At 37.0% G+C, this 23,871-nt stretch overlaps 1 protein-coding gene across 8 annotated transcripts in view; it reads left to right on the forward strand.

The window, feature by feature from the left end:
* Positions 1 to 23,871, forward strand: part of RIC8B (RIC8 guanine nucleotide exchange factor B) — a 121,192-nt gene that overhangs the window by 66,861 nt on the left and 30,460 nt on the right. For all 8 annotated transcript variants that reach the window (XR_014295365.1, XR_014295366.1, XR_014295367.1 and 5 more), the window contains exons 5-8: positions 3,312 to 3,540; positions 4,291 to 4,386; positions 9,603 to 9,747; positions 19,801 to 19,945. Coding sequence is in view for 3 of the 8 variants with exons in the window: in XM_082636575.1 (XP_082492701.1) it covers positions 3,312 to 3,540; positions 4,291 to 4,386; positions 9,603 to 9,747; positions 19,801 to 19,945 (615 nt within the window). In the remaining 5 variants the exon portion in view is untranslated. The remainder of the gene's footprint in view (positions 1 to 3,311; positions 3,541 to 4,290; positions 4,387 to 9,602; positions 9,748 to 19,800; positions 19,946 to 23,871) is intronic.

Raw genomic sequence — 23,871 nt, forward strand, 5'->3', positions numbered from 1 at the left:
CCTGTAAAACCAATCTGGCCCCCTGTTACCCAGCTGAGCTCCTGTCCCCCTCCTCGCCCTGTGTGTGGTGGTTCAGCCACACCAACTTCATTGCAGTTCTTCATACATGCCACTGCTCCTGCCCTGGGGCCTTTGCTCCTGCCCTTCTTCCTGGAACGCCCTTTCCGCATGTAGTCACAGGGCTCACTCCCTAACTTCCTTTAAGTCTTTGCTTAAATGGCACCATCTCAGTGAGGTCTGTTCAGACTACCCTATTCAAAATTACAACTCACATGTCCTGTTTTACCCTCCTGAATTTTACCCTCAGACCATTTATCACCTTCTATTCAATTAACTATTTTTTTGTTTGTTTACTTTTTTTTTTTTTTTTTTTTGCGGTACGCGGGCCTCTCACTATTGTGGCCTCTCCCGTTGCGGAGCACGGGCTCCAGACGCGCAGGCTCAGCGGCCATGGCTCAGGGGCCCAGCCGCTCCGCGGCATGTGGGATCTTCCCGGACCGGGGCACGAACCCCTGTTCCCTGCATCGGCAGGCAGACTCTCAACCACTGCGCCACCAGGGAAGCCCTGTTTGTTTACTTTTAATTGACTGTTCTCTACATGCTAGAAAATAAGCTCCAGAAGGGCAGGGATTTATTTCTATTTTCTTCGTAATACCTGCCTAAAAAATGCCTGGCATAAGTAATCAATAAATAATTACTGAACTGAGTTAGACTAAAGTAAACTTAGGTATTTACATGTGAAAATCTTTTGGAGATCTTGAGGTTCATTTAAGTAGATTTTCCAGCCATGAAAAACGATATGTGAGCCCCAAATGTAAAGACGATACATTTGACCAGGAAAGTTTGCCAATAGCTGTAGGTCTGCTTGTACTGTTATCATGCTCCTTCGTGTCACCTGGTATTAAATTGTTTAGCCCCTCGATTGATACAGGCCTGGATTTTAGGTTGCCTTCCTTCTCCCACAACTACCAAGGCTTTAATCAGAGCATTAAGGAGCTCTAAATAGGCCCTGCTTTTGAATCTGCATATCAGGAGGGGGCTGGGAGTATGAGTGGGAGGATGTCATGTCCCAGTGATTAATGATCTCTAGGAAGCTGAAAAGGGGAGAGTAATATACACAGTATTTCTACCCCCTGGAGTAGGAATGCAAACACCATTGTGCAGATCTGTGCATAGTCACTGACTTCCTGGTAGCTGGAGAATTTCATACACTCTTCTACCACAAATAAAACTGTCAGAGAAGTGACAGCTCAGAAAGCTGGCTTTCCTTACTTAAAAAGAATAGCTCAAACACAGTGAGCCAGAAAATTAATTTTGTAGTTGTTTGGGAACCCAGTTGTTCAATAAGAAACGAGAAAATGGGAACTTTTCTTGAAAAGCTTAAAACCTCCAAATATTTGTTGAATCAGACTCTACATTTGGTTTCTTAAATTTACGAAATTCCTGGAAACTGCTTATTTTAAATGAATTTAAAGGGAAGCATTCCTTTATAATGAAATGCATTGCCTTAAACTTTTCAGTGTGGTCTCTATGGTAGATTCAGAGAATCATACTACTGGTGGACTCCAGCCTATTGCTCTGTGTGTTGAAAAAAAACTAACATTTCAAAGTGGCTTTTACAGTTTTAGAAAGTAATTCTAAGGTAGAGTTCTATTTTTCTTTTAACCCCAGTGAATCTATGCTATTTAATAACAGTTTCCAAATGCTTAAGTCAGAAGTGCAGTATTTTTATCTATAGATAAGGAACTACAGATGTTTGCCAAAATTTTAAAAGGAAGGTTTGAGGGAAAAGCATTGTATTTCAGCCAATTGCGATTATTTACAAGTAATCAAACTTAGAAACTTTGTTGAAGAGGAGTAGTAGTAACAGCAGCAGCAGCAGCAGATTCTTAGTGGGGACACAACCAAACAACTTGTATTTCACCAGGAACCATTCATTTGTAGGACTCGTTAAATTATGTTTGTTCTTGGTTCTGAGTTTTTGGTGCCCTTTACATTACCAGTTATTGTTCTCCATTGTCTACCTTTTCAACTTTGAGTTCTTATGAATTTTTTTTCCCGTAATATAAAAAGAAAGAAAAGAAATATTCATTCTTGGGGAAATGCAGCCACACTTCAGGGTAAGGGAGAGAAAATATTTTGTATTTTATTTCTGTTTTGTTGTTGTTTATTTTGTTTTATATTTAAGGGTGTCACGATAATCTAAATTAAAAGGAACTACTATGGGCTAAATTAAGACGGCATCAGTTAGATTAAGCCCTGAATTTGGTTTCCAAGTGGTTAGACTTTTAAATTGTATTTGCAAGTTTATTTTTAGTCAGGATGCAGTTATTTTTAGATCTGCTTCTCTGTCACTAGGAAATGTAATGCCTGTCTCTCCATTGTTGTTTATCAGGAAGTTCTGAGGCACAGGCTTTTAAGATCCAGTTAGCACAGAACACCACCTCTCCTTTTAAAAGAAAAAATATGAAATAATGCATGAAGGAAAATGTATGAATTGAGAGCATGTCTGATTTTTAAATTGTTAGTGTCAATTAAACACTAACAATTTTAATTTTAATCTCTTATACACTGAGCAACGGAACAAGATTTTTAGGGAATACCAAAAAATACAAGGTTTGGGTTCCCCCTACTGGTGTGCATCCCAGGCTCGTTATGTCATTAATACATACAAAGAAAGGCCTAGGGGGATAGAGATTCGAAGTAGCTATGTTGGCCTCTTTTAAAGAAATCTGGGGACAAGAGAAGGAGAAAAAGCACCATTTACCATTTTCTGCAAATGTCTTATGAAATAAGGGATGATCTAAAAATTGTATTTCTATATCTAGAAAGGACAAAATTTAATCCTACAATATTTGGTTTTTAATGTTGTTGCCTCTGTGATAAGCTGCTTATACACAGTGTTTCTCAAATGCTTTATGTTGTAATCTAAGGAATAATAAGACACCAGTGGATCCACAAAAGGATTTAAAATCCCAAGGAAAAACTGCAAATCTAGTATTGTATCATAATAAAATTAAAGAGCTAGTGTTAAAGCTCACTAATTCCTATTTTAGCATTTCAGAAAGTGACATGACATCATGATTGTGTGTGTCCATTTAACATCTGTTCTTTCTAATTTGTCATGTGTGTATTTGAAACAGTTCTCTTTATTTTCTGTTAGTCAGTAAATGCCAAATAATATTAAAGGCTCATTTTGAAAAAGAAGAATTTTAATTGACTCCTAAAAGTCACTTCTGAACTTATTATGTTTGTGTTTTAAAGGACTAGTCAGTCAAATTAAAATATTGTCTTTTTAAATTGCTTTTCAGCAATGCAGTCAACCTTTTAAGCAATGTTCCAGTCTCTTGTTTGGATGTTCTCATTTGTCCATTAACCCATGAAGAAACAGCCCCAGAAGCAACGACGCTAGATGAACTGCCCAGTGATAAAACAGCTGAGAAAGAAACAGTTTTGAAAAATAATACCATGGTATACAATGGTATGAATATGGAGGCCATTCATGTTTTACTTAGTTTTATGGAGAAGAGAATAGACAAGGTAAGACTGATAAAATTGAGAAGATGCTTCTAAAGAATGTAATTGTACACACATACAGACATCACAGGATGTGATATTTGAATCTAAACTTTTTTTTATAGCTGACATCTTGAATAATTATTTATACTCCGGAAAGCATTTTACTGTAGTAAATGATAAATTGCTGAAACCAAGTGAATTTATTTGTTTAAAGCTGAAAATTGTGTTGATGCGACACCAAAATTGTGACTAGTGCCTGAAAACAAAGGAAAAAGTAATTACTTTTCTATGTAGGTATTTTGTAAGTTCTAGAAGTAAAAATTATCTCCCCCCCAAAACTTGATGATAGCTACTTTCCATAACACCTAAAAGACATCTTTAAAAGAAAATTGTCAACTTTCCATTTGTTGTAAACTGCTTATTGTCTCTTTTCTGTCACTTGCTTTGTCGAGTATCTATATTAAAAGGCAGCAAGTTAGGATGGGTTGGTCATCAAAACCTTCACCTTGTTTAAGCCCATTTGCTGAGCCAGTGAGGGCCCTACAAAATGTAGAAAAATCTAGGAAGGATAAAAATGGGCATTAGTAAACATGAAGATAACTAATGAAATGGAAATATTTTTAGGAAAATAATTTAAAAAATAGTTTGTACAGCTTTGGTAACATAAAGTGTCTCCCTCTCAAAAAAAATAGTATTAATATACTCAGTTATATGAAGAAAAGTAAACTGTTAGAAACTAAACTAATGCAGCATGTATGGTTTTCTTTGTAGGGAAGCAGCTATAGAGAGGGTCTAACTCCAGTTCTCAGCTTATTAACAGAATGTTCCCGAGCCCATCGAAACATCAGAAAATTTCTCAAAGATCAGGTAACTGTTTAATGCATATTAACATCTCAAAGTTAATCTTATATGTGTTTTTTAACATAAAATTAATGAGTTGAATTCTTTCACAGCTGTTTTCTTTCAGAATGTCAGAAACTCAAAAAAGTTAGTGTTAAATCTTTGAAATCTTCCTAATCCAGAAATAAGTGACCCTGTCTATTTTTTTGAGTCATTCATTCACTTACTCAACAAATGTTTATTGAGATCTGTGTGCTGTATTCTAAGCATTGAAATACAAATGAAGTCTTTGCTTTGTGGAGTTTCCCTTATTGTAGGGGGACAAAAAGTAAACAAATAAATGTATGATACAATGGCAAGTAGTGATAAGTGTTCGGAAGAAAGATACAGGGGAAGGGAAAACTTAAGGGAATAAGGAAGAGCCTCTCTGAGGAAATGACATTTGAACAGAAACTTGGATAAGTAAGGAAAGGATCTTTGAGAATATCTGGAAGAGGATATTCTCTGAGAATAGTTCTGAGAATATTCTGGAAGAGGAATGTACCAGACAGAATGAATTTAAAGTCCCTGGATGAGAGGATGCTTTGGTATGCTTAAGGAAAAGCAAGAAGGCTAGAGAACATTGTGCGAGGGGGAGAGTGGTAGATGAAGTAAAAGAGGTAAGCAAGAACCATATAACGTAAGGTTGTATAGGACTTTTGATTTTCTTCTAAATGAGAAGGGAAAGCATTGGACTGTTCTGAGAAGGGATGTGATGTGACCTCATTTATATTTAAAGATATTCTGGCTACTATATATAAGATAGACTAAAGGAGTGTGAGTAGATGTGAGGAGACCAGCCCAAAAGAGAGCTGATGATGAAGGTTTGGAGTAAGATCGTAGTAGTTGGAGTTCATGGTAAGAAGTCATCTTTCTACCTCTGCATCTACTGTCTGTCTGCATCTATCTGTACCCCCATGTCCTTTGTCTCCCCCCTCTATCACAAGGGATGAATTGTCCCTGCTTCCTTCTGTGGCCAGCCTCTGCGCTCATATCCTGGAGACCTTTCCCTCTCAACTCAAGAACTTTGCTCCTGCATTTACTCCCTCTCTTTCTTCTTATATTAATCTTTTTTTTTTTTTAATGTACTGGATCATTTTTGTCTGCACCCAAACACATCTTCCATCTTAAAAGCAGAAAAACCTTCCCTTAATCCCGCTTCTCAAGCTGCCTCTCCATTTCTCTTCTCTTCTTTATGCAGTGTTCCTCAGGAGAGTTTTCTGTGCTCACCCGCTCTCTTCCTTTTCCTCATTTTGATTCTCTTCCAAACCCACTGTAATTAGGTTTTCATGCTTTTCACTCTACTACAAAGGTGTTTGTCAAACATCATCAACCCGAGATTGCCAAATCTAATAGTTCTCAAATCTTTTTCTTTATTCCCCGCTAACATTTTGATGTAATTAAGTATTCTCTCCTACTTGAAGTACCTTCTACACTTGGTGTCTAGGACACAACAGGGAACTTCTTCTTTGCAGTGTTTGAGCTCCCCAAGGCAATATTATCTTTGTCTCCATTTCTACTCTCTTGTTGGTCTCATTCAACAGTCATGGTTTTGAAAGTCATCTATTCACTGATGACTCACAAATTTCTATCTCTACCCTTGACCTCTGTCCCCTAAGCTCCAGACTTATATAACATACTGCCTACTCATCTCCTCCCCTTGGATGTGTAGTAGGTATCTTAAGTTTAACGTATCCCAAACTAATCTCTTGATTTCCCATCCCTCCCCACCCTCTGTCTTCCCCTTCTTCCCTCATTCACTACATGGTACCACCATTCACCCCATTGTTCATTTATTGCCATATAGAATTTCTCTTAATAAATTAACTAGGTTCATTTTCCCCCATATGTTTATGGTCAAGATTTAATAAGCACTTTACTGTGTGTAGAGCACATTAATAGATATTGCTGATAAGGAGAAATTAGAAAGTAGGGACTCTTATCTTTGAAGAGTTTATAGTCTGTTGGAAGACTAGCTACCATCAAAGCATGAATAATCATTTAAGCAAGATAAATTAGTAGATTGATGAATTAAGGTCATTTCCAAGTTTGATTATTTTAAGACATTCTATCATGACTAGGAGGACTTGGTGGAGAATAATAAATGAAAATACTTTGTGTTCTGTATTTTAGCTTTTTCACAGAGGAGATCCACGTTCAACTAAACTGTTTAGATTTTGCCATCTCTAACCAGGATAGCCCCCCCAAAACCTGTTTGTTAAACAGATTATTTATATGAAGGTCTTGGACTATACATTATGTAGATACAAAAGATTGTGAGACCCACTCCTTATCCTCAAAGAAATACTACAGTACAGATAAAGAAGGAGACATGACAAGTAAAAGATAACTAAAGAAAGATACAAGGCACAATACAGAAATCAACTTTCTTTCTGAGGAAGATGCACTATAGACTATGAGGATCAAGATGGGCAGAACTTAAAGTAACAGATGATTAACTTTGATAATAGCGTAAATGGAACCATGGCTAATTAATTATTGTGCCCCATAGTTAATACCTGATTAAATCCAACTCGTACATACCCAAAGTAAATTGGTCTTGAGTATTCAGTATTTGGGTAGGTAGAAAGAGAACAGATGGTAGAAATTACTGATTCAGGTTGGATTCATCTGGAGAGCTAATAAAAGAGATGAAGATTCTATGGATTTGAAAGAGGAACTGGACAAGATTTCTCAAAGAAAAGAAAAAATTTAATGGAGGGTAGTATTTGGGGGGAAATAGAAATGCTCCATACATATGCAGTTTGGGCATGATATGTAACAATAAAAACTACAAAATTTCACTTCAAAAACTTGTTAAGGAACCCAAAACATAGCTAAGAAAATTTTTGTGTGATAACCTTTATTAATAGATACTATACTCTGGAACTGTAGGTACAAACCACATGAAATCATTTGTTACATGTCTCATTCCTCTAGATATGGGAGATAAACTCAGTATGGTTGGCTGAATCAAATAATAAGAATTTATTGTGCAATTACTTTGTGCCTACCAGGCACAAAGAGCATTTTGCTCTATCCTACCAGAGATATTGAAACACGGATTCTATAAACACTTTGGGTAGATTACTCAGTTTTCTGAGATTTAGTTTCTGGTTTTTTTTCACAGCTGTATCTCCAGGGCCTCCAGTACCTCCTGATCCATGGTAGGCACTCAATATAGAAAGAGATAAGGAAGGAAGGAAGTCAGCTGAATGGATTAAATAAAAAATAATATACACATAAAGAGTCTGGTATAGTAAATTATAATTTGACTTTGTGTCTATCTTCATTTCCTAGCATAGTGCCTAGCTTATAGAAGGCACTTTTAAAAAGTTACTTGAATTAATTCATTCTTCCTTCAATCATCAAATATTTATCAAAACCTGTAATATGCACTGAGAGCGGTACACAAAACAGAAAGAAATCCCTGCCCCCACGGAACTGACTTGTGGAAGAAGGCAGACAATAAAGAAAGAAATATATACTGTGTTAGGTGGTGATAAGTGCTATGAGGAAGATTAAAGCAGAGGGAGGGGGATAAAAAAAAGAGAATGCTGAAGGTTAATTATATAGGGTGGTCAGGGAGTGTCTTCCTATAAATAACATTTGAACAGAGACCTGAAGAAAGTAAGGGAATGAGCCAAGCCAGTTTCCAGAAAAAGAGTTTCTGGGCAGAGGGAGCAGCAAATGCAAAGACCATGAGGTAGGAAATTGCTCGGTGAGTATAAGGAGTTCCATGGAGGTTTGTGAGACTATAGCAGTGTAAGCAAGGAATATAATAGAAATTAAGTCAGAAAAGTAGCAGGAAGCCACATTATGGGAAACCTAAGGAATTTGGAAGGACCTCGTCTTTTACTATGAGTGAGATGAGAAGCCATGGGAACTGGAGGACTTTGAGAAGAGGAATGACATGATCTGACTTTCAAAGGATCATCCTAGCTGCTGTGTAGCGAATAGATCATAGAAGGACCAGGGTGGAAGCAGGGATGACTTAGGAGACTGTGGTAATAGTTCAGATGAGAAATATTGGTAGCTTGAATTTGGTAATACTAGAGGAGATAGTGAGAAGTTGTTGGGTTATGGATATAATTCAAAGGTAGAGCCAGAATAATTTGCTGATGGATTGGATGTGGGATGTGAAAGAGAGGAATCAAGGCTGTTTCCAAGGTGTTTGCAGTAAACAGTTGGAAGAACAGACTTGCTATTTAATGAGATGGAAGACTGTAGAAGGAACAGCTTTGTTGGGAGCTTCAATATTCTGCTTAGGACATGCTAAATTTGAGAAGCCTATAAAAGTCTGGAGGTCATGGAAGAAATCAAGATAGACATATACTTTAGGGAGTTATCAGTAAATAGAGACCATACAAAGCCGTAAAACTGGATGAGATCACCAATAGAGAGTGAAAATAGTAAAGAAATGTTGCCCAAGAACTTAACCCTTGAATATTCCAGCACTTAAAAACAAAAGGATAAAAGAGAACTGACACAGAGGCTAAGATGAAGCAACCAGTGTGGAGAACCAAAAGAGGAGGGGTCTGGGTGGATGCATGGATGGGTGAGTGAGTGAGCAAACAAACAGATAAACCAAGCAAGTTATGTAATCCCTCTGAGGATCAGTCTATAAAATAGGGATGATAGTGATGTTACTACCTCCTTTGCAAGGTTCCCGTGAGGGTTGATTATAGAGAATGTATGCATATCATCTATTACAGCAACTAGCACATAGCAAGCACTCAATAATTAATAACCATTTTATTATAAAATAAAACAACTAGAAAACATATGTACAGGGTTTTTGGTATTTTTTAGTAAATAATGAAAATGCTGCAGGAATTAAAAGTAGGGAAAAATCAGTATAAGTCAGGGTATTAAGGAAGAAAGAGAAATTTGACCCAGACTTTAACATGGATTTTGGTAGAGGCAGCAGGGGCATTCCAGGTGCTGAGATGAGTAAAAACTCAGGAATGGGTTTGAATACATCATAGTGGTACAGTGAAGAGATGTTTCACTTCAAATGAAATTTCATTACAGGCATGAAATTATTTGAGGTTTGTTTTTTGTTTAGCTTTACTCTATTTGGAAGCAAACCTATTTATTTTTTAATGTTTTTTCTGCTCTTACAAAACTAAGCTCGGTTGGTACCATTCTCGCTCACTCTAATACTTAAACGATTGATGATGGTTTTGCATTTGTGCCATTAGGTTTTACCACCATTGAGGGATGTGACAAATCGACCTGAAGTTGGCTCAACTGTGAGAAATAAGCTGGTGCGCCTCATGACACATGTTGACCTGGGAGTCAAGCAAATTGCTGCTGAATTCCTTTTTGTCCTTTGCAAAGAGAGAGGTAGGTTAAACTCTCTTTGCCCTCTACTTTTTCATCTTTCTGAGGGAATTTGAGAAATATTTCTGTTATTAGTGGCCATCTCATTCCACTCTTTTCAGAGCTTATTCTCTATCTGTTCCATTAGAGGGCTTGAGCAGATAATAAAAATTAATAATTTAAAAGCATTTTCTATATGCTTCTGAATTCATTGAGACACGCAGGCAGATACACTACCAAACACACTCACGTTTAAACTTTGCCTTCTGTCTCCTTAACCCAGGCTTCTTAATCTTGATGAGTCAGGACCTGGAGCCATTCTGAAAAATCTGCTTAAGTAATTCAGGTGCTAATATTTTGATTACCAGGCAAAGGCCTGTGTTAGTTCCACTTTTTAATTCCTCTTGGAATTAAAGCTATAGGAGTTTTGGTTTCTTCATTAAGTTCTTTAATCAATAAATGCATAAGATATACCTCTTACCCTTGAGATGAGGGTAACTAAGAGAAACTAAGAAGTAACTATACTATAATAAATACTATTTTACAAGTATGTATAAAGTGATTGTCTTCTGAGATACATCTAACAATTTAAAATATTTCCTTAAATTATATGGATTATTTTGCTCTACAGAAGTTCTCCAAACAAGAAACTTTAACCAAGTTATTCAGATATTCTTACTATTTCTTTCTTCATCTCCTAGTTTATAAAAGTACTAGTGTAAAAGTCCCAAATAAGCAGATTTTATATTACACTTTTTTAAGTACCCTAGTTTTGTGAGAGAGATAACTTAGAAGTGAAAAACTTCACTCACTTCTCTCAAAATCTTCAGTCAGTTGAATTATTTTCTCCCCTGCCAGCTTTATTGAGGTATGATTGACAAATAAAATTATATATATTTAAAGTATACAACATGATGATTTGATACACATATACATTGTGAAATGATTACCACAGTCAGATTAATTAACACATTCACCACCGCACATAGTTACGTGTGTTTGTGTGTGTGTGTGTGGTGTGAGAACACTTAGCAAATTGCAAGTGTATAATAAAGTATTATTAACTATAGTCATCATGCTGTATATTAGATCCCCAGAACTTATTAATCTTATAACTGAACGTATTCATCTTATAACTTGTACCCTTTGACCAGATCTCCCTGTTTCCCTACCCTCTATTCCCTGGTAACCACTATTCTACTCTCTGTTTCTATGAGTTTGATTTTTTTTTTTCAGATTCTACATATGAGTGAGATCTACAGTATTTGCCTTTCTCTGTCTGGCTTATTCACTTAGCATAATGTTCTCTAGGTTCATCCATGTTGTTGCAAATAGTAGGGTTTCCTTTGTCATGGCTGAATAATATTCATTTTATATACAGTTGACCCTTGACCAACACAAGTTTGAACTGCTCGGGTTCACTTAGATGTGGATATTTTTCAGTAAATACACACTACGGTACTACATGATCCATGGTAGGTTGGACCCACAGTTAGTTTGATCTGTGGATGTGGAACCACAGAATCAGAGATCAGACTATCAAATTATACACAGATTTTCGACTGCATGAAGGGTAGGCATCCCTAACCCTAGTGTACCTTAAGGGTCAAGTGTGTGTGTGTTGTGTGTGTGCGTGCACACACATGCATGCATATACACACACACACCTCCTTTATCTGTTCATCTGTTGATAGGCACTTAGCTTGTTTCCATATCTTGGCTATTGTGAATAATGCTGCAATGAACATGAGAGTTGAGATATCTCATAGGGATTCTGATTTCATTTCCTTTGGATATATACCCAGAAGTGGGATGCTGGATTATATTGTAGTTCTATATTTAATTTTTTTAGTAACCTCCATAGTGTTTTCCATAGTAGCTGCACCAATTTACCTTCCCACTAACAGTGCACAAGGGTTCCATCTTTGCCACATCCTCGCCAGCACTTGTTATCTCTTGTTTTTTGATAAAAGCCATCCTAATAGGTGTGAGGTGATCTCTCATTGTGGTTTTGACTTGCATTTCCCTGAAGATTAGTGATGCCAAGCACCTTTTCATGTACCTGTTGGCCATCTGTATGCCTTTGGAAAAGTGTCTATTCAGGTCCTTTGCCTAATTTTTAATCGAATTATTTGGGGGTTTTTGTTTTTGAGTTGCATTCATTGAATTCTTTTTTTTTTTTTTTTTTTCTTGCGGTACGCGGACCTCTCACTGTTGTGGCCTCTCCCGTTGCGGAGCACAGGCTCCGGACACGCAGGCTCAGCGGCATGGCTCACGGGCCTAGCTGCTCCGCGGCATCTGGGATCTTCCCAGACCAGGGCACGAACCCATGTCCCCTTCATCGGCAGGCGGACTCTCAACCACTGCACCACCAGGAAGCCCACATTCACTGAATACTTAAACTTCATTTCTGACTAACTGGTACAACCACTTCAGTTACTGTTAATAGCAACATAATTTGATCAATATCATTACAATGATAATAAACACAACTATAATGTATTCACGTGCCAAACATTCTATGCTATAATCTCATTTAATTCTCATAAGGACTCTCTAAGGTAAACATTATTATTATTTCAGTGTCATAAATGAGGGAAGGGTCTTATCCAAGCTCATGCAGTTGAGCTGTCTTTCCATTCTGCCATATTTCCTCTCATAATACAATTAACCCTTGAATAACATGGGTTTGAACTGCCCAGGTCCACTTATATGCAGATTCTTTTTTGATAAATATGTACTACAGTACTACACAATCCATAGTCAGTTCAATCCACGGATGTAGAACTGCACATATGGAGGGCCAACTGTAAAGTTATAGGAGGATATTCAGCTTCATGGAGGGCCATCACCCCTAACCCCTGTGTTGTTCAAGGGTCAACTGTAATTACCTTCAACTGTTCTCATAGACTAGTTTATTTAACATCTGCTCTTTTAAACAATTCAGTTATTTCATGACTATGAAAAAAGATATTACATCTTGAAATTGACTGGAATAGTGCCTTGCATATAGTAGTCTGCAAATACTGGCTGAATGAAATCGATTTTTCTGAGATCAGAAATTAGCTGTATTTAAAGTATGATCATATATACACATGCACACACACATATATATACATGTAAATCTAAACCACACGTGTATCTATTCATCAAAAAGTATTTATCAAAATATAAATACATCAAAATCTTATCCATTGTTACCTCTAAGTGGTAGAATGACTGGTGACTTTTTTTAGTTCTCTGTATTGTATAATTTTTCTACAATGAGCATGCATTTCTTGTGTACATGTAAAGTTTTTAAGAGGGGAAAAATGAAGTTTATTTCTTCCATAATTACATATCTAAATATATATTACATACCTAAATACATAAATTACATATCTAAATATATATCTAAATAATTTTACATATCTAAATACATAAATTATATATATAAATATAATCAGTCACCTTACTAGTGAGTTGGTGTCGTAACAAATATAGTATATACATTGATAAATGAATCTGTTAATTGTTTTTAATTTGAAATGGTTAGCTTTGTCCCCCCTGGGACCCAGTATTTGAGGTGTCATAGTCCTAACTTTGAGCCCCAAACCCATATTAGCAAAATTGTATCTTTTTCATTTGATCTTTAACAATTCTATATATATTCAGCTGCTTTTCCTTCTAGTTTGATTTTAATAGTAAAAGTATTCTTCTGAAATAAAAGCTTGCTTATTCAACAAATACTTTTTGAGCTAGACCCTGGGAATACAAAGTTATACAAGATAAGCAAGGTCTTTGCCCTCATATTATTTACTTTCTTTATCAAGGATTACAAACTCAGATGCCTACAAAGTGCCAGGCTGGTAATAAAGTAAGTCAAATGAACGGAACATAAGATGATAAATGAAAACTGACACTTAGCTAATTGTTGGGGAGATCGTGGGTTGGGAGTGGAGGAACAAGGGGAATGTGGGAGACTGGAAAAGGGACCTTGCTGCTATTTAGCTCCAGCTGATTGTCACCATGAAGGAGCATGTGGCCCATGTTACCAAATCACCCAGGTTTTTCAGGAGAGTTTTTAAATGCTGTCAACTAATTCTTAATTTAAAACCTTCTGCCCGCCACCCGCCAAAAAATTTTGTAGTCCATATTCAACTCATAAGTCATCAGATTTTAGAGTTTGGGTTGGGTTTGGAGGCAGATTATATCAAAATGAAATAAATTTAAGATAATTTATCAGAGTGACTGAACTTTCCTCTTAAAGATGTTCAAAGCTGAGTTTGAAAGTTAAGGTACCATGACCAGGGCACAAAGTTCAGACCACTAAGTAGAGACAGCAAACAGCAATCAAATTGGGTTAGGAACACAGAGACAAGATTAAAAAGGAAAATTGAAATGGGACAAGATACAAAGACCAAAATTTTATGGAAGACTTGGCACAGAAAAAGCCATCCAAGTGCCATCTGTGCCAGGCTAAACTATATCTCCAACTGATAGCGACCCACAGGTTAACTTGTGCTCATGCTACTGACTTGTTTTGTTGAGTGCTGACAAAACTAAATTCTTATTACCTGCCCTGCAAATTGTGTACTTTATAAGGGGTCCTAAAGACAAGCCTTACATAGTTTAATAAAAGAAAATAATTTGTAAAACAACCCCCTGCCTTTGTGGGGTATTCCTCTCCTCCCCAGCCCCCACCTTTTAACACATTTATTAACTCCCAGTGTGTGCTAGGCATTGTGGTAGGGAAGGAGCTGAGTTGCAGAGATGAATAAGGCTTGAACTCTCAGCACATAGCCCCACACCGTTATACACTTACTTTTGTCTCATTTATTTCAGTCTCAGAGGAATAGGCGTCTCTTTAGCTTGGAGCTAAGCAGTCTCCCTCTCCTGATGATCTTTTCCCTTCCTGTCTTCTCAGAAGACTTGCTTCATCAGTTGTTACCCTGTGTTCTTTTGTTTGTTAACTCTCCCTATGTTTTCCTCAATCTATATACATCTTCATGTCACTGTCCTTCACATGTTAGCATCTCGAAAGACTGATCTGTTCTTCTTTTCAGTATCTTCATTACCCACTCAGGCTTCAACTTGCTGCAAATAAGGCTTTTCCACCATTCCCCACTTCCCAGATGCCACTGAAAATGCTTTCAGGAAGGTCACAAATTAACTAATTTTCAAAAGGAATGTGTATTTTTTAGTCTTTATCATATAACATCTCTCTTAACAGTTGACACTATTGACCACTGTCATTTTTTCTGTGCTACAACACACTCTTAGATTTCCTTTGACCTACCTCTGTTCATTCTTTTCAGTCTGAGTTGCTAACTCGTATCTTTGTCCACATCGACTTGCCAGCATTCCGTAAAGCTCTCTCTGGCCCCATCTTCACTTTGCATTGCTTTCTAACCGTCTCTTCCCCTCACTTGGCTTCTGCTTCAGCCTGCTTTGGGGGGATTTCCAAATCTGTGTCTCTCTTAATAAACTACTAAAATAATCCTATCCCTCTGTTTCTGGTCAGGTTTTCTTCATTCCGTCTTACACAGGGCTAAGAAAAGGACTGTTCTAAAATACATATACAATATTGTCGTTCCCCCTTATAAAACTTTCAGTGACTCCCTGTCACCTACATGGTAAAATCTAAATTTTACCTCCATGGCCTACCTCTATAGTGTATCCTAAATCCACTCCCTACCCTGCCCTTCCTGCTTAATCATACTAAATTCTTTACTCTTGCATGATTATACTGCACTGTTCTTTGGCATATCTCCTTAGCTTTGCAGATGCTGTTCCTTTTGCATGGAATGCCTCTCCCATCTTTGTTAGCATAGTGAGCTTTATGTATTCTTGAAGATCACCTTAAGCAACATCTGTGTGAAGATCATCTGAGGTAGAGTTCATCATTCTCTGCTTTGTACCATTGTTACTTATCTCTGTTAATACTTTTGACATTTGCTGTGTTGTAACTTTTTGTTTATCAAACTTTTATTCTAGACATTGAGTTTCTTTAGGTCAGAAATCTTGTCTTCATCTTTGGATCCCCAGTGTTTCAACAAAGTACCTTACAGATAGTAGGTACCCCATAAATGTTTAATGAAAGGCCAAATATTTGTGCTGTCTGTGAATTCAGTATGGTGAATACACTGTCTTGTGGACTTCTCCATACAAAGGAATAATTGTAGGATACTGTGGTAAGCATCATATGAGAGGAATGTGCCAAGTACTGCAGCAACCTGGAAGAGTGATTGGTTGGTGTGGAGAAGGTCAGAGAAAGTCTTCACCTAAGAGAACAGGAGTGGGAAGCAGCGTTGGTATGTACAGAAAAGAGACTAGATCAAAGTGTGAGGAACCCACAAGGCACAGGAGTAATAGGAGATGAATTTGGGAAAGAAGGCAGGTGTGACAAAATGAAGATTCCTTTAGGCCCTGTTTTAGAACTTGAACTTTAGCCTTTGGGGGAGATTTTAGAGGTTTTATCCAGGAAGGTGGTAACATCATATTTTTTGCTTTACAAAGGTATGACAGCAGGACTTTTCTGGCGGTCCAGTGGTTAAAACTCCATGCTCCCAATGCAGGGGACACAGGTTCAATCCCTGGTTGGGGAACTAAGATCCCACATGCTGTGCAGCGTGGCCAAATAAAGTAAAATAAATTTAAAAAAAAGAATATCAAAGATATAACAGGCAGTTGTGTGGAACCAGGAATGGAGGGGTATGAGACTAGAAGTAGGAAGACTAGTTAGAGGAAGCTTCTAGTATAGGATTTCAAAGAGTCACAGCATTTAACTGAATGGAAACTGATTGTAAATCCTTCTCTGTGTAACAGAAGGGGGAATGGTTTCTGGGTAGAATCTGGCTCTGCCATTCTTTCTCCGTAGTAAAAGAGCAAAACCCCTTTTTTTTGGTTTTCATAGTAGAGTGTGATAAAACCCACGTCTGCATAAGCAATAATGCCATTACTCCCAGTGCAGTTCTGACTTTGCAGTGTGCTGCTGTGGTTGCTTGCTTCTGTTCGTAGTGCCTTCTAGCATCTTGATAAAATACTGGTGAAATACTTCTTGCAACTTTCTGACTGAATGCTGTCTTGTTTCATTTCTGCAGCAGTTTCATCTAATTGCACGGATGAGTACTGTGACAAATACATTTGTGTTTCTGTTTTTTTAAGGACCACTCAGAGGATCTTTTGTTTGCCTTAGCAACTCATCTTAACATCCAAATTCAGTCCATTTTCCTCTTACTACCTTCCCAATATCAAACAGGATGTTATACAGTGTATATGAAAATAGACTAAAAACTAACTAAAAACACTCCACCAAATAATATAAATCAGAACTTCACAAAGAAAATGCCTCTCACTGTGTGGATTTTGTAGTCCATTCATCTCCTCTTCCCCAACCCCCATTTTTAAGTATTTTATCTCATTAGCAAATGTTCATTTGATTTTTAAACTATTGGCTATAGCCTTGTCTACTATTCTGAAAGCAAGGTATGTCTGAAACAGTCTTTGTAACCCAAGCTGTCACAGAGTTGACACAGAATGTTTGTTCCAGTGAATGAGCAGTAAGCACTATTTTCATAAAAGTGCTAGAGATTTTTACTATTGACTAGCTTCCAGCAGGATTTTCTGCATAAGAAAGAAGGTTATTTAGTGTTCTGTTGACTTCTTCTTAACCTATTTTGGCCTTCCATAAACTGTATTATTAAGCTATTTTAATATTTGGCCACTGTAGGTGGTTATTTACATTTTGTGTCTTTCTTACTGTTATTTTATTTTTTAAGTATATTTATTTAAACCATTTATTTATATCATCTCAGTTTAGACTTTCACATTTTCAGTGGATATTTCTTTTCTGGAACTGCTAAACATCATATTTGTTAAAAAAATAAACCTTATCCAAAAACTTAGTGAGAGTATCATTGTCATGTGGGTTCAGATATATGATCCTTCAGCCTAAGTGACTTTGTATCTGACCATGTGGTTAAGGTCATGAATATTGAGAATATCTGTATACACTGGATATTCACTTCCCCTAATAACCCATCAAGAATCCATTAATTTATGTAAATCACTCCATCTTGTGGAGGCAAGAGGGAGCATATCAGATTTATTCAGAGGGTTTTCAGATTACACCACCATGATCCCTCATTAAATTCTAATATGATTCTACCCAGCACCCATTGAGAATTATTACCAAAGAGACCACAGTTACCAGTAGGTTTTAATGTAGAAAATAGTTAAAAGTGACTAGTGTAAAACTTTATTTAATCTACTTATATTATTAATCTGTATTTCCTTTTGCACAAATTTCACTTGTTTGCCGTGTCCTTTGAAAGCAGGACTTCCTTTTATTTGCCCCCAAATTTCCTATTTTCAGTGTCAAGGGAGGCACCCTCTCGTTCAAGTGTTTGAAAATTTAATGAACAACTCTATCCTGGACTATTCATCCTACATCCTATCCATGCCCTTCATGGTTTCATACTCATTATATATATCCCCTTTCCTTAACCACTTAGTTTCTTATCCACTGCCCCTTTCAGATCCCCAAAATCATTCTAATTGCCCTCTTCTGAATCTTCTCTAGCTTTATTTTGTCTTTGTCCTTTTTGAGGTAAGTTATATGAATTACAGTAGTATTTCAGATGTAGATTTTACTAACGCTTTATATGTGGATAAAATACGTAGTGTTATGTTTTGTTTCCTACAGTTGTCTTTAGAATGACCTTTTATTGAAAGCCTTAAGTAAATTTTGCCATTTTTTATGTTTTGATTGAATATTCTAGTGTTCACCTTGAAACTGTACCTGAAGAAAAGAGTTTCTAAATAAAGCTGCTAAATATTCCTTAGTATTTTCCTTAAAGGTACTTAGAAATCAAAAAAATTCCTAAAATTCAGGGTTCCCCTTACATTGATGAACTGATGACAAGTTAATACTTACACAGGACCTGCACCAAGTGCTTCACTGGGCTTTTTTTTTCTTGTTGTTAAGATAAGTCTAAAATGATCATTTTAGGGACTTCCCTGGTGGTCCAGTGGTAGAGAATCTGCCTTACAATGCAGGGGACGCAGGTTCGATCCCTGGTCAGGGAACTAAGATCCCACATGCTTCAGGGCAACTAAGCCCGTGTGTCACAACTACTGAGCTCACGTGCCTCAACTAGAGCCTGCGTGCTGCAAAACTGCAGAGTCCACGCACTCTGGAACCCACGTGCCACAACTACAGAGCCGACGGGCCGTGGAGCCTGTGCGCCACAACTAGAGAAGAGAAAACCCACATGCCACAACTAGAGAGAAGCCCTCACGCCGCAACAAAAGATCCTGCGTGCCGCAACTAAGACCCACGCAGCCATAAATAAATAAATAAGTAAATCTTTAAAAAATAAAATAATCATTTTACATATTACTAGGGGAAAAGAACACATTTAGTTTGTACCAGATACTTTCCTAAGGACCTTGCATGTATTAACCAGTGAGGTAGATATTATTCCAATTGTCTGTATCTGAAAACTGGAGTAAAGAGCCTGCTAGTAAGTGATAGAGCCATTATTAAGGTCCAGCAATTCCTGGCCTACCTTTCAGTGGGTATAATGTGCTTACATATTGTTGCTGACTTCTTTGAAAAAGGAGTAACTTAGCCTATCCTATTTGCTAATATCCTTAGGTCTTCTTATTTCTTATTCTCTTTCCCTCCAATTCCTATAAAAGGAATAAGAAAGATTTACATTATGTGCTATATTGGTAAAATGTCAATCTGGCTTTCATTAATTTCTAATCATCATTTTTCTGAAACTGAATAAAGAAATCAAATTTGTGATCAAAAACTTAAAACACCACCCTTACCAATGGCCTGGCGGTCACAGAAGCCCCACTCCTGCCACAAAGTGTATTCAAAACAGCTTCATTTGCATTTCTGATACCTGAAAAAAGGGTTTTGGTCCTCAGAGCATGTAGGATTGCTACTACCACACTTTGAAAACCCCTCAATTTTAAGATTTACTACCATGGCATATATCTTTAGCCTCCCTGCGTTGGTGAGTAGTTGGTGATGATAGTGAGGACTCAAGGATTCCTGTCTAAAAACCGATTCTGTTTTTGCAGTGGATAGCCTGCTGAAATACACTGGCTATGGGAATGCTGCAGGACTGTTGGCGGCCAGGGGCCTCTTGGCTGGAGGAAGAGGAGATAATTGGTACTCAGAGGACGAGGACACAGACACTGAAGAATACAAAAATGCAAAACCAAAGTATAGTATCATGTTTCTTTTCACCTAACTATGTCTGCCTTTGAATTGATTATTTGCCTTTCACTTCCTTTGGCTTTCATTTTCCAAGTATTTCTCTTCTTTTGTGGATTTGGAAGCTTTCTGTTTAATAGTTTTAGAGGCAGTTTCATAGCTAGTGCCTTAGAGGGTGACTTCAAGTGATTGAGGAAGGATAATATTGCAAGAAATGTTCTGCTGCATGTGCTTATTGCCCTCTCCTAAGTATTAAGAGGGGTGGTGTTTTTAGATGTGTCCCGTCATATATTTAAAGGATATTGTTGCTTATTTTGTGCTCTCCTTTCCATAAGTTGAGATTTTATAAGGTATAACCAAGACCAAGTATTTAAGTTGGTTATTTGATACTTCCTACTTTCTCAGAAATCTAAATGTAGGTTCCATACATTCTGATATTTCCTCTTGTGTAAAAGCCCTTATGAGTAAATAAAGTAAAGCAACAGGGCACATTACTAGCAAAAGGAAAGAAAACTGGCTCTATGGTAAATTTTAATCAAACACTTATGGAATCATCTTTTAACAGAGGCATTAGTACACTGGATAGGCAAAGCAGAGGCTATCCAGTTTTCCCTGAGTCAGTGCTTCCAAGTCAAAGACACTGACCGTCTCTTATCCCGAAACAAACCCCCTCTACTCTTCTACCCCCCATCCTTTCCATCCCCCTCTCAACTCCAGCCCCAGGTAAATTGCTTAGTTTCCACTTATTAGGAGTTATTTGAGCTCAGTTTTCTGATTTTCAACTGAATGTTAAAAGGGTGTGCCCTTCCCTATTGATGATGATATTGACATATGCTATGTTTTCTATCCACAGTCTTCTAGAGTGTGATGTGGATAATGTAGTAGTTGATCAGGGATAGAAAAATCATTATCTGCAAAATTAGGCCCTTTTTTTTAAAGTATAGATTGTGCTTTGTTGAAATGAAAATAATAGGTTGTCAGAAGGTAAAAGAAAAGATCATTCCCTAATCAGACAGGACTTACATGGCCTGTATTCTTGGCAAATCAGGTCTGAGTAGGTGGTGTTACTTGTGGCATCCCCAGGGCTATCAGCCTCAACAGGATCTAGGAGTGTGTCCTAGAAGAAAAAGACTTTGGGGGAAAAAAAGCTAGCAGTGGCTCTAAGCAGTAAGTTCTCAAGACTGCCACCATGTAGATGTTATAAGTTGGGCACCTCTATCAGGTATTTGAAGCTAAGACTAAGACAGAAAAATAATACATTAATCTTTCCGTAATTATAGAAGTCATCATTCTAAATTATTCTTGCTAACTCTTTGATTTTTCCATCCCATAAACTGTATTGCCATATCAGTTTAATATTTTCTGTCTCTCCATTTGAGACATTAAAATATACCATTTAAGGAGTCTCATATTTTTAAATGAAGGTAGAAATTACATTAGGCATTCATTGTGTCCCAGAGTATGTGGACACAGTCAACTAACATAGACAACTCTTGAGTACTCATGAGTGGTTGATATCATTGCATCTCAATGTGTGTTGTTGATTTTATTTGGTAGATGACTTCTAAAATGGTATTGGTCATATATCTGGCAAACACAAGAATGCTACTATAATAAGGAAAACCTCAGAAAAAATACAAGAACACACTGGGTCTCTCCCAATAGTACGGGAAATAGAAATGTGTTACATTATGGAAGTGGTATTAGATTTCAGAAAAGCACTGTTTGTTTAAATCAAGGACCATGATGTTTGATATTATTATTGTTTTGGCTCTCTGTCAGAAAGATTCTGTACTTAGGCCTTATTACATCCCTGGTTGGAATCTTCTTCAGCCTTTGGACCTGGCCTGTATCATTAATAGGAATGGTGTGTTAGTGTGGCCAGAATAGTCACCATTGTGAGATCTTGTTGTGTTTCTTAAACATTGCTCATTATAAGTATAAATATGTTTTTCTCACATCTTCCCTCTTCAGATAGATTTGCATCTGCTTTTTTCTTACATCTTCCCTCTTTCAGGTGCAACAGTGTAGTGGGATGTTTCATTTGTTAATTTAAAATACTTATTAAAATGGTCCCCATGGAAGGGGTGGTGAAAAAGTACTTTGCAAGCAAGACAGTCCTTTGTGTTCTGGGCAGTGATCCACAAGCTCGAGGAAAGAAAACTTCTTACCAATCTAGTCAAGTTTATAAAGTCAGCATTTGAAAGGATGACTTAGTCCCCTACCCCCTGATTACTCTTCACCAGTCTGTTCTCAGGATCACAGTCTGCTTCTCTTATGATGCACTTATTCACAAACAGTGCTAGCATTGGCAAAAGCAGAGAAATTACCCTTCATCCAGTTGACCCTCGTCCCATTGTCAGAAATGTAAGTGGATTCCGATTAATGCACCAAGGTAACCTATAATCCTTTAGTGGAATCTGAAACTAAGAATTGTATGGAGCTTACATTCAGGCTATGAGAGACAGTTAATATCACAACAGTCCTTTTTGTGTCAAAATAAATGTATTTAACGGACTGGAAATGGCTTTCTGCAGTTAACACACTTAGACAAAATACACTCATAGAATCAAGTACATGCCACACAGGTTTTTGGTGTATGTCTAGCCATGTTTGTAAAAAGTTTTCAGATAAGCTTTGGTCCTGTATCAAAAAGAAACCAAATTTCTAAATTCTGGCTTTATACCCGTTTCTTTTATGCCTCTGAGCATGGAGGCCCCTTGACTGAATAGGTGGTATAACATAACTGATTACTGTGGTTTGTACATCATTCCAAACATCAGTTGAAAAATGTGTACGTAATGACATTTGGCTCATTTTAGACCAGTTGCTTTCAGGCTAGGTGTGGTATATAGGAGCCTATGGGTCCAAAAAGGTGTATTTAAAGGGCCACTGTATGGAGGGGTGGAAGGACAGAATGGCCAAAGTGGGCAGAACTCTAGGATGTCCCGTTGTATTCTTAATACCCCACAATAGTTCATAATCACACCCAGCAGATTAAAATTATTCTACTAAGCAACTCAGGGGTGTTTCCTTCTTGACCATATATCTCTCAGCAGTAGCTGTAGCAGCAGCTGTACAGTTTCTTCAGCACAAAAGACTTTTTTTTCTTTTGTCAAAATTTTGTTATGCTGCTTTAAGTCAAGTCCCATTATAATTGTGTCCATATGTTGGGACTATACAAATGAAGAGATAGCTTTGTTTTTAATATTTCTTGAAGTAGATGAGCCAGAAACAGGACTTGAAGATTTTTCTTTTTGCCTAGTTTAGACTGTGATGGTATATTTATGTATAATAGGATGTAACTAGCCTTTCTAGGAACTGAAATTTATTACTGTAAGCAATCATGAAACAAAATCTAAATTCAGATCTCTAAAGACCGGAATCAAAAATAAAATTTTGCCACTTCTGCCATGTATACTGGTTAACCAACCTTTGTGATGTTTGCAATCACACCAGTTTTGCACTTTCAAAATTGAGTTCTCTAATTTTTCTTTTGTATTTTAATTTGGGTAAGTGGCCAGCAAAAGGTGTGTTACCTGAACCTACAATATTGAGCTTTGCTTCAGGTTTCATTTCCTACAGATTCACAACCATAGTTTTCTATATCCTTTATATCAAGGATATCACTCTTAATCCAACAGCCCAATGTAGGAAACATTATAAAGCACTATAATTTAAAAAGGTATTTTGGAGCTTTTTAAATTGCCTAGGTGCAACTTGGTGTATCTCTATGTATTCAGTATGTCTGTTTATATGGATGATACATGATACTTAATAGTTAATAAATAAGTGAAAGAATTACACATTACCCTATTTCTTTACATTGCTAATAGAATGCAAAAACTTGGATTAAGATGTTGTTTCACAATTTACCCTACCCTTTTAATGTGGAATCAGTTTTATATTTATATGGTAATTCTCAAATTACTTCA

The sequence above is a fragment of the Mesoplodon mirus genome (genome assembly GCF_964341445.2).
Source record: "Mesoplodon mirus genome assembly, chromosome: 11".
Taxonomy (NCBI): Eukaryota; Metazoa; Chordata; class Mammalia; order Artiodactyla; family Ziphiidae; genus Mesoplodon; species Mesoplodon mirus.